The 12,265-nt window shown below is 43.9% G+C and overlaps 1 protein-coding gene and 1 long non-coding RNA gene across 2 annotated transcripts; one reads left to right on the top strand and one right to left on the bottom strand.

Moving 5' to 3' along the window:
- Positions 1-863: 863 nt before the first annotated feature.
- Positions 864-2,433, top strand: LOC123141097 (uncharacterized). The gene is made up of 4 exons (XR_006470163.1): positions 864-1,174; positions 1,524-1,670; positions 2,045-2,206; positions 2,297-2,433. It is a non-coding gene; the product is annotated as an uncharacterized lncRNA (long non-coding RNA).
- A 1,694-nt stretch (positions 2,434-4,127) lies between these two features.
- Positions 4,128-5,215, bottom strand: LOC123141096 (uncharacterized). The gene is made up of 3 exons (XM_044560327.1): positions 4,935-5,215; positions 4,708-4,853; positions 4,128-4,625 (listed from the first exon to the last, which is right to left on the bottom strand). Exons 1-3 carry the CDS (start codon positions 5,084-5,086, stop codon positions 4,558-4,560), a joined length of 366 nt encoding a protein of 121 aa, XP_044416262.1. The 5' UTR covers positions 5,087-5,215; the 3' UTR covers positions 4,128-4,557.
- Positions 5,216-12,265: the final 7,050 nt, after the last annotated feature.

The following is a 12,265-nucleotide window of genomic DNA, read 5'->3' as shown; positions in this document are numbered from 1 at the left end:
AAAAATAGCACATGTATTTTTACTTCACAAAATTGGATATGCAGTTGATGAGACTGTCATATGGGAGCCACTTTGTTTTCTCATTCTTATCAATCATATGAATTGTTGAGAAATTAGAGGTATTTGGTTTTGCAAGGACAAAACTATACTGAAATTCAAATGCTTCCCAACCCAAAATTCAGTTATGTCAGATATATCGCTTTTGCATGTAAGCTGTTGACGAGCCTTTGCAATAATTCCTCATATGTCTCCCAGTTATGTGCATATTTAGTAGTATTGTTTATGACTCATTATAACTCACTCAATACAACATGGTTTTAGGTGGCTGAGCTAAAGGTTTTCAACAAGTTCATCTGATATGTTTTCCGCTACAATCATCATTACTTGATAGCAATGTTATTGTAGTAAGATAATGTTTTTGTCTAGGCATACGTGCAATTTTTTCCGGAAGTATCCCTAAATGAAAGCTATTTTGCAACAACTAAGTGGAATATTTGAACACGAATATCTTTACATTTTAGGCGTAAATGAACATCTTTACTTACCAATAACAGTAGTGAATTGATTATTTGGACTTCATAAAGCAACAAATTGTTCAAAAATGGTCTCACTATTTACCTCTATTTATCAACCAGAACTTCTCTCTGTTATGTACATGTTCCTTCTAATGTGTAATCCTGATGTGTTCTTCCTGTAGGTGCCTCCATCACTATCAATCTCGCATCGAGATGTCGACGGCAATTCCATGATACCCGGTGTGAAGAAATAAGTAAGATGGACTGACCTAGCCCATTAAAGCACTGGCCCGTCTATCCTATTCTTCTCTTATTAAAACCTGCCGTGTGTGCACAGTCGACAAAATTAATAGGGATCCTCCTCGCACTGCCTCTCTCCCTCTTCCTCTTCCTTGCTGCACCCATGGCAACAAGCCAGCAAAGCTCGATTTCACGCTGGAGAATCTCAACCCCTTGACGGAATCGATCGATTTCTCGTCCGAGTGGTCAAATCCTTATCAGGGAGGTCAAATCCTTGCCAGGGAGATTGACGGAGAAGGCTGATTTCTTACTGGTCGCCTTTTTGAGCACCTAGGGCCAATGCGGCATTATGCCAGCGTGCCAATGCCCAGCGTTTAAGCACACCTAGGCAAGCGCCTAACAACGCTTTTTTAACTATGGTAAGGAGTCTATTGCTGGTTTTAACTTGGAATAATTATTGTTAGGCATAGCTTCACTTCCACATTTGCCTGCATATTCTTAAGCTGGTAAAATAGAGCAAAACACGCACTACGGAATGCAGGGAGAGCATGGATTTATTTTTCTCTTCGTTTGTTTATTTGATAGGCCACATTGTAGGGAGAACATGGGTTTATTTTGCTCTTTCTACTTTTGATAGGTAGGGCACAATGTTTCTGTTTCATTCATGCCTTTGTTGCTGACAGTACTGTTGTGTAAATTGAACATTGATGTTCAATGTTATCACATGATTTACACAAACTGGATTTTTGATCCCTTGGGATGCTGCAGGTGCGGATAATCTAATACCAAAGGACTTGGCCCTCAAAATTGCAACCAAGATTAGAGCTGGCGAACGATTTTCAGTTTATGTAGTCATACCAATGTGGCCTGAAGGAATCCCTACCTCAGCCTCTGAGCAGGATTTTTTTCTTTTAGGTAAGCTCTATTTTTGTAAAAGCATTATAGCAGTTATTCTGCAAAAAATTACACGCTGAAGTATGAAAGTCCATGCTATTGTGTTTTTCATCTTGAAGTTAAACTTTTTATACACATTCTCTGAGCATGATATTCAACTTTATGTTTCCGCTTATCGGCAGGTCAATCATCTAGGTTATAAACACTGCCTCATCTAGGTTATAAACACTGCCTCATCTAGGTTATAAACACCGTCTCTGTATTTATATGCACCTATCAGTATCTATGATGCTATTGTCTTTGCTTCTTATCCTAATCTTTTTTATGCATGTGCAGTGGCCGTAATGGATTTCAATTTCTGTAAATTAATTTTTTTAGCGCATTCTGCGTGGCAGGCACATTCGGGCGTGATGGGATTCCGGTCCACTCTTCTGGCAGGACCCTCCTGGTGAACGAGGGTGGCATCCTCATGAAGAGCCTGCAAATGGGGGAATTTTACTACCTAATTCGTCGCTTCTTGTGCTGCATCCAACAAGATGAATGATTCTAATGAACAAGTGGGGGAATGCTACTTCAAGTTGATTGGTTCTAATCTTCTATTTCATTGCAAAATCAACATAACTATTTACTTGTTCCTATGTTTGTAGGTACTCATATCGATCTAATTAATCAGCTCCATATCTAGCCGGTTAGAAGAATGAAGGTTTCTGTATATGTATAAAAGGAAACCAAAGAAGCTTGCATTTCTGATCAAGCTTCAATGAGTGCTAGTGTTCTTGCTTTCCATGTTGATGTATGTTACCTCTGGATGAATCGTCTTCCTGCTGAGAGTTTCCTCTTTCAGTGTTGGAGATGTTGTAGCAGCTTACAATTACTAGGAGAAATAAGTTACCAAATCATTCTGCTTGCATCTGATTGGTTTTAGGAATGTCCTGATCAGTTTCATGTGCATGTGTGAACATATACGTAAATAAAAGGCGGGCATGTCCTTGTGCAAATAGAAGAGTGGAAGGGGCGTCTCCCACCTGACACCGCCCAGCTTCGTCTCAGGCGGCGCCACCCGGTGGCACCCCAACTACTAGTCTCTTGCAATCTGGGCCTCTCCTCGAGCAAAGCTTCCATAGTTCCTCTGTCGCGATCTGGGCGCGAGGAGCAATGGCGGCGTGTGTTGGGTGCGTATGTGATGAAGATCCTCGTCGAGGCGTGCATTACGCCGATGCATCAGACGCTCTACGTATTTACTTCTTGGGCAAAGCCAAATGTTTTTTCTTTAACATACAACTATATATGAAGGCCGAGTGCAGGCCAGTTGCAACTAGAAAAAAGGAAACCTGGACGAGGCCTACCCGACATCTGCGTACGTAACCTTCTGGGAGGGCACCCTGGATTTTGGGGCCTGGGGCGGTCGCCCTCACTGCCCCTCCCCAGGGCCGGCCCTGAGTAGTAACATGGGCATGTTACTACTCTATGTTACTACCCATTGTGGCTAATCTAAGTAAGTTACAACTGATGTAGGAGTAGTACGCAAGATATGGGAAGAAATCCCACTAAGGGCCTCTTTGATTAGCAAGGTGTTGGTTTTAGGTGGATCCAGTTTGTGTTCGTCTTCGTTCATGTGGTTACAAGTTTGATCTTTCGGATCTACAACTCTATTCACCGGCGATGGTTGCTGCTCTGGCGCGCTGGTCTTTTGGGCTTTAGCACGACGACTTTCCGACTGTCTACTACAACAAGGTTCTGTGCGTAAACTCCACGTGTGTGCTTCAAATTAGTTACAACATTATAATATCCAAAACGTAAAAACAATCTATCAAGGAATGCTACCTGTTTTTCTTCTTCTAAAAATGGACCTTCTCTAAGCAAGCATCTAAAATATGTACTCGTAATTCATATGGTACTACTCAGCTACTGATCAATGGCTTTGATAGGAGGAAGTCAACTACATCTCTGGATTAGGAAAAGTAACTTTGAGATAGGAAGAAAAGGAGCACTATACACATATTTGGCCCTTCATAATTTTGTTAGAAACAACATTTTCAATTGCAAATCAATTTTTCTATATGCTTCAGATTATATTTATCTTCTCATTAGTTTTTGATGTTCTTGTAGCAACTATTTGCGCATTTCTTCAGCAAGATTCCCGCAGCCACGCGTGGGCATCGTCTAGTATAAGTACTGTGATGGCCCATTGAGAAGAGCAGCTGACACACGCCCTTTACCTTTTTCTCCCTATCTTTCTTTATGTTGTTCCTTTATTTTATCAGATTTTGCTTTGTCAATTATTCAAGGAGAGTGATGGCTGACCGTCTGATGACACGTGGCCGGAAAACACACACATGCGAAAATAATGTCTACATGCATGTTTTAAGCTTTTTTTACTATTACTTACTTCCTCCGTTCGGAGTTACTTGTCGCGGAAATGGATGTATCTAGACGTATTTTAGTTCTACATACATTCATTTTCGAGACAAGTAATTCCGAATTGAGGGAATATATTTTATTGTTCATTTTAGATCATGTGAGCTTGAGCTCACGATAGGACATTCGGATAACATCCTCTTATTTTACAAGGAGACTCGAGTCCGTTACGTAAGACTTCACTACAGCCGACTTAGTAAACCTGCCCAAAGAAGAACTCTACCTCCCACGCCCACAGATCACTATCACTTTATAAACCATCTCTTAGATTTACAGCTCATGCTAGGTGCACCTAGCTAGTAAGGTACAGAAGCATGCCTTGGTATTTTACATGATTATTACAACACACAGATAAACTCCTTAAAACATGGCTTTACATCGGTCGCTGCAAACCTCAGAAGCAGAGCAGTTCGAGCCACCTGATGGCAAACTCAAGACTAGCTACTGCCATGAAGCTAACACGTACAGTACGCACTATCTAGCTAGCAAGCTAGGTGGCGTGCTTGTCGTCCTTGAGACTGCCCGCCTTCTCCTCCTTCACCTGCGAGGTGTCATGGTCTGAAGAAAAAACACAACTCGATCAGTTATTATTAGGCAAAACACAGTTAATAACTCCATATAAGAAACAAACAAAAAGTACCAGGAGGAGGAGGATGGCTCGGATGCGCCTCGGCAGTTGGACGGCTGGACGCCGGCCGGTCGTCGTCCCTCGCGTACACCCCGCCGAAGCCTTCCTCGTCCGACCTCGTGGAGTAGGCCACCCCGAACGGGTGGCTCGTCTCGTCCCTACACCGACCAACCAACCCAATAAAACGGCATGCAATTTGCAAGGGAAAATTACCTGTACGTGATCAACCAAGTATATACTCTTTGGTGTTGTGCATGTCGTCGCGCGGGTGCTCCATGCCCGGAGCGGCCGAGACGCTCCTCCCTCCACGAGCTGCGGCCGCCAACCTCGCGGCGGCGAACCGGCCGAGTACCGTGCTGCTGCCACTAGTAGACAACCTGAGCGAGTGCATGAGAGAAAACAGCTCGTCCGGCGGCGATGCCTCCCCGGAGTTGGCCTGGCGAGAGAGCTTAATTATAAGCCCGTTGCCTCTGCGATGGCGCGCGCCTGGAAAGGCCTGGAGGCGCGCCGTGTCTGCACACGTAAACCCCTTGAAGAAGGAACGAAAGGGACAGGGACGGACGAATCGTACCGGGTAGGATATGAGAATTCTCTGGAATTCCTACGTGTTGCTTGATCGGATAGGCTCTCTCCCATCTTTGAGAATTTTCTAGGATGCTTAGATGATTTGAATTGAAATCCTCACTAGTAGTTTCTTCTATGGATTTAGTTACGGTATCCTTTGATTCATAGGATACAGGAATACCATAGAAATAGAAAAATTATGAAAAATGAGAGAACACGTATTTCATTCTGAAAAACAATAAGAAGTGCGTGAACAGACACTAGTAGAAAACTGGGCTTTGGTCACAGGGCAATATTTACATTAGTCCCGGTTCAGTCACGAACCGGGACTAATGTGAGCATTGGTCCCGGTTCGTGCGGCCAGGGGCCTGCCGGCCCTCGTGGGGGCATTGGTCCCGGTTCGTCCGGCCCTTTTGGTCCCGGTTGGTGGGACAAACCGGGACCAATGGGCCTTGCTCCTGGCCCACCATCATTGGTTCCGGTTGGTGGCTTGAACCGGGACAGAGGCTCACCCTTTAGTCCCGGTTCATACCACAAATCGGGACTAAAGGGTTGGTCCTAGTTGCGGTTAGAATTTAGTCCCACCTCGCCAACCGAAGGGCGCTCACACCGGTTTATAAGCCCGTCTCTCTCTGCCTTGTTGAGCTCCTCTCAAAGTGAAAATAGATGCCCTTATACAGGGAATTTGACCTAAATTCAGAGTAAAATTTCTTTGAATTTTATAGAAATTTATTATGAATTTAGGTTGAATTTTCTCTATAGGCGCATCTATGTTCATTTTTTATAGTAAATAAAATAAATAAACCTTAATAAAATAAATAAAAATAAATAAACATTAATAAAATAAAATAAAATAAACTATAGTAAATAAAATAAATAAACCTTAATAAAATAAATAAAAATAGCAGCAGTAAAATAAATAAAAATAAAATAAATAAAGTAAAATACATAAGTAATTAGAAACAAAATGGAATAAAATAAATAAGTTTTTTGTTGTAAGTAGAAACAAAACAAAATAAATAAAGCAAAAGAGAAAACAAAAAACAGGGAAAAAATTATGCCACCTACTGGGCCACCACGGCCTGAATACGACTTGAAACCCATCCATGGGCCAGGATTCAGGCCCGCAGAAGGCCCAGTAGGCCCCACAGGCAAAGAGAACGGTTAGGCCCGAAAGCCTGCAGTTGAGAGGAGCTCGAGAGGGTGGGCGCAGCAGCGCTTATAAACCACTCTCGAGCTCTCTCAACTAGCGAGGTGGGACTAAACTTTTGACGCGGGGCAGCACAAGGCCTTTGGTCCCGGTTGGTGCCACCAACCGTGACTAAAGGGGGGCATGCGTACCGGTTCGTGGCACCAACCGGGACCAATGCCCCCCTTTAGTCCCGGTTGGTGCCACAAACCGGGACCAATGAGTTGCCTATATATACCCCATCGCCACAGCAGAGCACTCCACAGTGCTCTGTTTTTTCTGGCCGGCGAGGGGAGGGCATTTGGGTGCTCTAGCTCACCTCCTATGCACATGAGGTGTTCGATGAAATGTCTGAGCCACACTAGTTAATCTTTCTCCTCTCGAAACTCGACCTCCGAGCTCCATTTTCCCCGAGATTTGTCTAGGTTTAGCGGTCCGTCACGTCCCGTCCCCGTCTTCACCGCCGTCGATCGCCCGCGCCGATCTCGTCGCCAGCACCACCGTGGTGAGCCTCTTGTTCTTATCTTCTTTCTGAAAGAAAAAATTCTTACTTTAGATAGATACGTGTCTAATTTTGTTATTTTTATTATTCCTTCTTATTACATAGTGCGATGGTTTTGGTATCCGCCCCCGTCGGCCCTCGTCCTGTCTATGATTCGGATGTGGTATATATTATCTTTTTATAACTATTTGGTTCATTTATTGTTTATGACAAATATGCCGACCAAGGTGACACAGATTTTATTTATCTAGGAGGTGGTTGAACCGGAAATTCCAACCGACCCTATTGTCGAGAGGTTAAATTTAGTTGAAGAAGAAAACAATTACTTGAAGAAAAAAATTGAGGAGGAGAAGATGATATTGGAGTTGCATGTTGCGGATGTCGTCGATGATCACAAGATCAAGATGGATGCAATGCGCTTGAAGATTAGAAATATTAGAAAATATGCCATTCATACCAAGGCTTGGTATCATTATGCCGTTGGATCAATTGTTACCTTGGTTGCGATTATGATCGCATTTGTTTTCGCATTGAAATGTTTTACATAGTTTCAATGTATGGTTTAATTAATTAGATGCTCTGGAGAGCTATATGTTGTTAGATGAGAACTATGTATGTACTTTGGTTTTAATGTGATGATGAACTTGTTGGAAATATGCCCTAGAGGCAATAATAAATTGGTTATTATTATATTTCCTTGTTCACGATAATCGTTTATTATCCATGCTAGAATTGTATTGATAGGAAACTCAGATACATGTGTGGATACATAGACAACACCATGTCCCTAGTAAGCCTCTAGTTGACTAGCTCGTTGATCAATAGATGGTTACAGTTTCCTGACCATGGACATTGGATGTCGTTGATAACGGGATCACATCATTAGGAGAATGATGTGATGGACAAGACCCAATCCTAAGCCTAGCACAAGATCGTGTAGTTCGTTTGCTCAGAGCTTTTCTAATGTCAAGTATCATTTCCTTAGACCATGAGATTGTGCAACTCCCGGATACCGTAGGAATGCTTTGGGTGTACCAAACGTCACAACGTAACTGGGTGGCTATAAAGGTGCACTACAGGTATCTCCGAAAGTGTCTGTTGGGTTGGCACGAATCGAGACTGGGATTTGTCACTCCGTGTAAACGGAGAGGTATCCCTGGGCCCACTCGGTAGGACATCATCATAATGTGCACAATGTGACCAAGGAGTTGATCACGGGATGATGTGAGTTACGGAACGAGTAAAGAGACTTGCCGGTAACGAGATTGAACAAGGTATCGGGATACCGACGATCGAATCTCGGGCAAGTAACATACCGATAGACAAAGGGAATTGTATACGGGATTGATTGAATCCTCAACATCGTGGTTCATCCGATGAGATCATCGAGGAGAATGTGGGAGCCAACATGGGTATCCAGATCCCGCTGTTGGTTATTGACCGGAGAGTCGTCTCGGTCATGTCTGCGTGTCTCCCGAACCCGTAGGGTCTACACACTTAAGGTTCGGTGACGCTAGGGTTGTAGAGATATTAGTATGCGGTAACCCGAAAGTTGTTCGGAGTCCCGGATGAGATCCTGGACGTCACGAGGAGATCCGAAATGGTCCGGAGGTAAAGATTTATATATGGGAAGTCTTATTTTGGTCGCCGGAAAAGTTTCGCACTTTATCGGTATTGTACCGGGAGTGCCGAAAGGGGTCCGGGGGTCCACCAAGGGGGTCCACCAGCCCCGGGGGGCCACATGGGCTGTAGGGGGTGCGCCTTGGCCCATATGGGCCAAGGGAATCAGCCCCAAGAGGCCCATGCGCCAAGAGATAAGATAAATGGAGAGTCCTAAAGGGGGAAGGCACCTCCGAGGTGCCTTGGGGAGGAAGGACTCCTCCCTGGCCGCACCCTTCCTTGGAGGAAGGGCCAAGGCTGCGCCCCCCTCACCCTTGGCCCTATATATAGTGGGGGGGGGGGGAGGGAGGGCAGCAATACACAAGCCCTGGCGCCTCCCTCTCCCTCCCGTGACACACCTCCCTCCTCCCGTAGCGCTTGGCGAAGCCCTGTTGGAATCCCGCTACTTCCAGCACCACGCCGTCGTGCTGCTGGATCTCCATCAACCTCTCCTCCCCCCTTGCTGGATCAAGAAGGAGGAGACGTCGCTGCTCCATACGTGTGTTGAACGCGGAGGTGCCGTCCGTTCGGCACTAGGATCATCGGTGATTTGGATCACGACGAGTACGACTCCATCAACCCTGTTCTCTTGAACGCTTCCGCTCGCGATCTACAAGGGTATGTAGATTCACTCCCCTTCCCCTCGTTGCTAGATTACTCCATAGATTGATCTTGGTGATGCGTAGAAAATTTTGAATTTCTGCTACGTTCCCCTAAAGTGGCATCATGAGCTAGGTCTATGCGTAGTTTCTATGCACGAGTAGAACACAAAGTAGTTGTGGGCGTCGATGTTGTCAATTCTTCTTGCCGCTACTAGTCTTATCTTGTTTCGGCGGCATTGTGGGATGAAGCGGCCCGGACCGACCTTACACGTACGCTTACGTGAGACAGGTTCCACCGACTAACATGCACTAGATGCATAAGGTGGCTAGCGGGTGTCTGTCTCTCCCACTTTAGTCGGAACGGATTCGATGAAAAGGGTCCTTATGAAGGGTAAATAGAAATTGGCATATCACGTTGTGGTTTTACGTAGGTAAGAAACGTTCTTGCTAGAAACCTATACAAGCCACGTAAAAACTTGCAACAACAATTAGAGGACGTCTAACTTGTTTTTGCAGCATGTGCTATGTGATGTGATATGGCCAGAAGATGTGATGAATGATATATGTGATGTATGAGATTGATCATATTCTTGTAATAGGAATCACGACTTGCATGTCGATGAGTATGACAACCGGCAGGAGCCATAGGAATTGTCTTTATTTTTTGTATGACCTGCGTGTCATTGAATAACGCCATGTAAATTACTTTACTTTATTGCTAAGCGCGTTCGCCATAGAAGTAGAAGTAATCGTTGGCGTGACAACTTCATGAAGACACAATGATGGAGATCATGGTGTCATGCCGGTGACAAAGATGATCATGGTGCCCCGAAGTTGGAGATCAAAGGAGCAAAATGATATTGTCCATATCATGTCACTATTTGATTGCATGTGATGTTTATCATGTTTACATCTTATTTGCTTAGAACGACGGTAGCATAAATAAGATGATCCCTCACTAAAAATTTCAAGAGACGTGTTCCCCCTAACTGTGCACCGTTGCGAAGGTTCGTTGTTTCGAAGCACCACGTGATGATCGGGTGTGATAGATTCTAACGTTCGAATACAACGGGTGTTGACGAGCCTAGCATGTACAGACATGGCCTCGGAACACATGCGAAACACTTAGGTTGACTTGACGAGCCTAGCATGTACAGACATGGCCTCGGAACACAAGAGACCGAAAGGTCGAACATGAGTCGTATAGCAGATACGATCAACATGGAGATGTTCACCGATGATGACTAGTCCGTCTCACGTGATGATCGGACACGGCCTAGTTTGACTCGGATCATGTATCACTTAGATGACTAGAGGGATGTCTATCTGAGTGGGAGTTCAATAATCAGATGAACTTCATTATCATGAACGTAGTCAAAAGGTCTTTGCAAATTATGTCATACGCTTTAGTTCTACTGTTTAAGATATGTTCCTAGAGAAAATTTAGTTGAAAGTTGGTAGTAGCAATTATGCGGACTGGGTCCGTAAACTGAGGATTGTCCTCATTGCTGCACAGAAGGCTTATGTCCTTAATGCACCGCTCGGTGTGTTGAACCTCAGAGTCGTCTGTAGATGTTGCGAAACATCTGACATACACGTTTTTGATGACTACGTGATAGTTCAGTGCGTAATGCTAACGGTTTAGAATTGTGGCACCAAAGACGGTTTTTGAAACGTCGCAGAACATATGAGATGTTCCGAAGACTGAAATTGGGATTTCAGACTAGTGCCCACGTCAAGAGGTATGAGACCTCTGACAAGTTTCTTAAGCCTGCAAACTAAGGGAGAAAAGCTCAATCGTTGAGCATGTGCTCAGATTGTCTGAGTACCACAATCGCTTGAATCGAGTGGGAGTTAATCTCCCAGATGAGATAGTGATGATTCTCCATAGTCACTGCCACCAAGCTAGTAGAGCTTCGTGATGAACTATAACATATCAGGGATAGTTATGATGATCCTTGAGCTATTCGCGATGTTTGACACCGCGAAAGTAGAAATCAAGAAGGAGCATCAATTGTTGATGGTTAGTAAAACCACTAGTTTCTAGAAGGGCAAGGGCAAAAGGGACACTTCATGAAACAACAAATCGTTTGCTGCTCTAGTGAAGAATCCCAAGGTTGAACCCAAACCCGAGACTAAGTGCTTCTGTAATGAGAGGAACGGTCACTGAAGCAGTACTACCCTAGATACTTGGTAGATGAGAAGGCAGGCAAGGTCGACAGAAGTATATTGGATATACATTATATGAATGTGTGCTATACTAGTACTCCTAATAGCACCAGGGTATTAGATACCGGTTCGGTTGCTAAGTGTTAGTAACACGGAAAAAAAGGCTGCGGAATAAACGGAGACTAGCTAAAGGTGAGATGACGATATGTGTTGGAAGTGGTTCCAAGGTTGATGTGATCAAGCATCGCATGCTCCCTCTACCATCGAGATTTGGTGTTTGCGTTGAGCATGATTGGATTATGTTTATCGCAATACGGTTATTCATTTAAAGAGAATAATGGTTACTCTGTTTATTTGAATAATACCTTCAATGGTCTTGCACCTAAAATGAATCTCGATCGTAGTGATACACATGTTCGTGCCAAAAGATATAAAATAGTAATGATAGTTCCACATACTTGTGGCACTGCCATTTGAGTCATATTGGTATAGAACGCATGAAGAAGCTCCATGTAGATGGATCTTTTGACTCAGTCGTTTTTGAAAAGATTGAGACATGCGAACCATGTCTATTGGTATATATGCATGAAGAAACTCCATGCAGATGGATCGTTTGGACTCACTTGATTTTGAATCACTTGAGACATGCAAATCATACCACATGGGCAAGATGACTGAAAGGCCTCGTTTTTAGTAAGATGAAACAAGAGAGCAACTTATTGGAAGTAATACATTTTGATGTATGCAGTCCAATGAGTGCTGAGGCATGCAGTGGATATATATCATTATGTTCTTACTTCACATATGGTTTGAGTAGATGCTGAGAATATTTACTTGATGAAACACAAGTCTGAATTATTGAAAGGTTCAAGTAATTTCAGAGTG

The sequence above is a fragment of the Triticum aestivum genome, chromosome 6D (assembly GCF_018294505.1).
Source record: "Triticum aestivum cultivar Chinese Spring chromosome 6D, IWGSC CS RefSeq v2.1, whole genome shotgun sequence".
NCBI classification, from domain to species: Eukaryota; Viridiplantae; Streptophyta; class Magnoliopsida; order Poales; family Poaceae; genus Triticum; species Triticum aestivum.
This window is presented reverse-complemented; position numbering and strand designations above follow the sequence as displayed.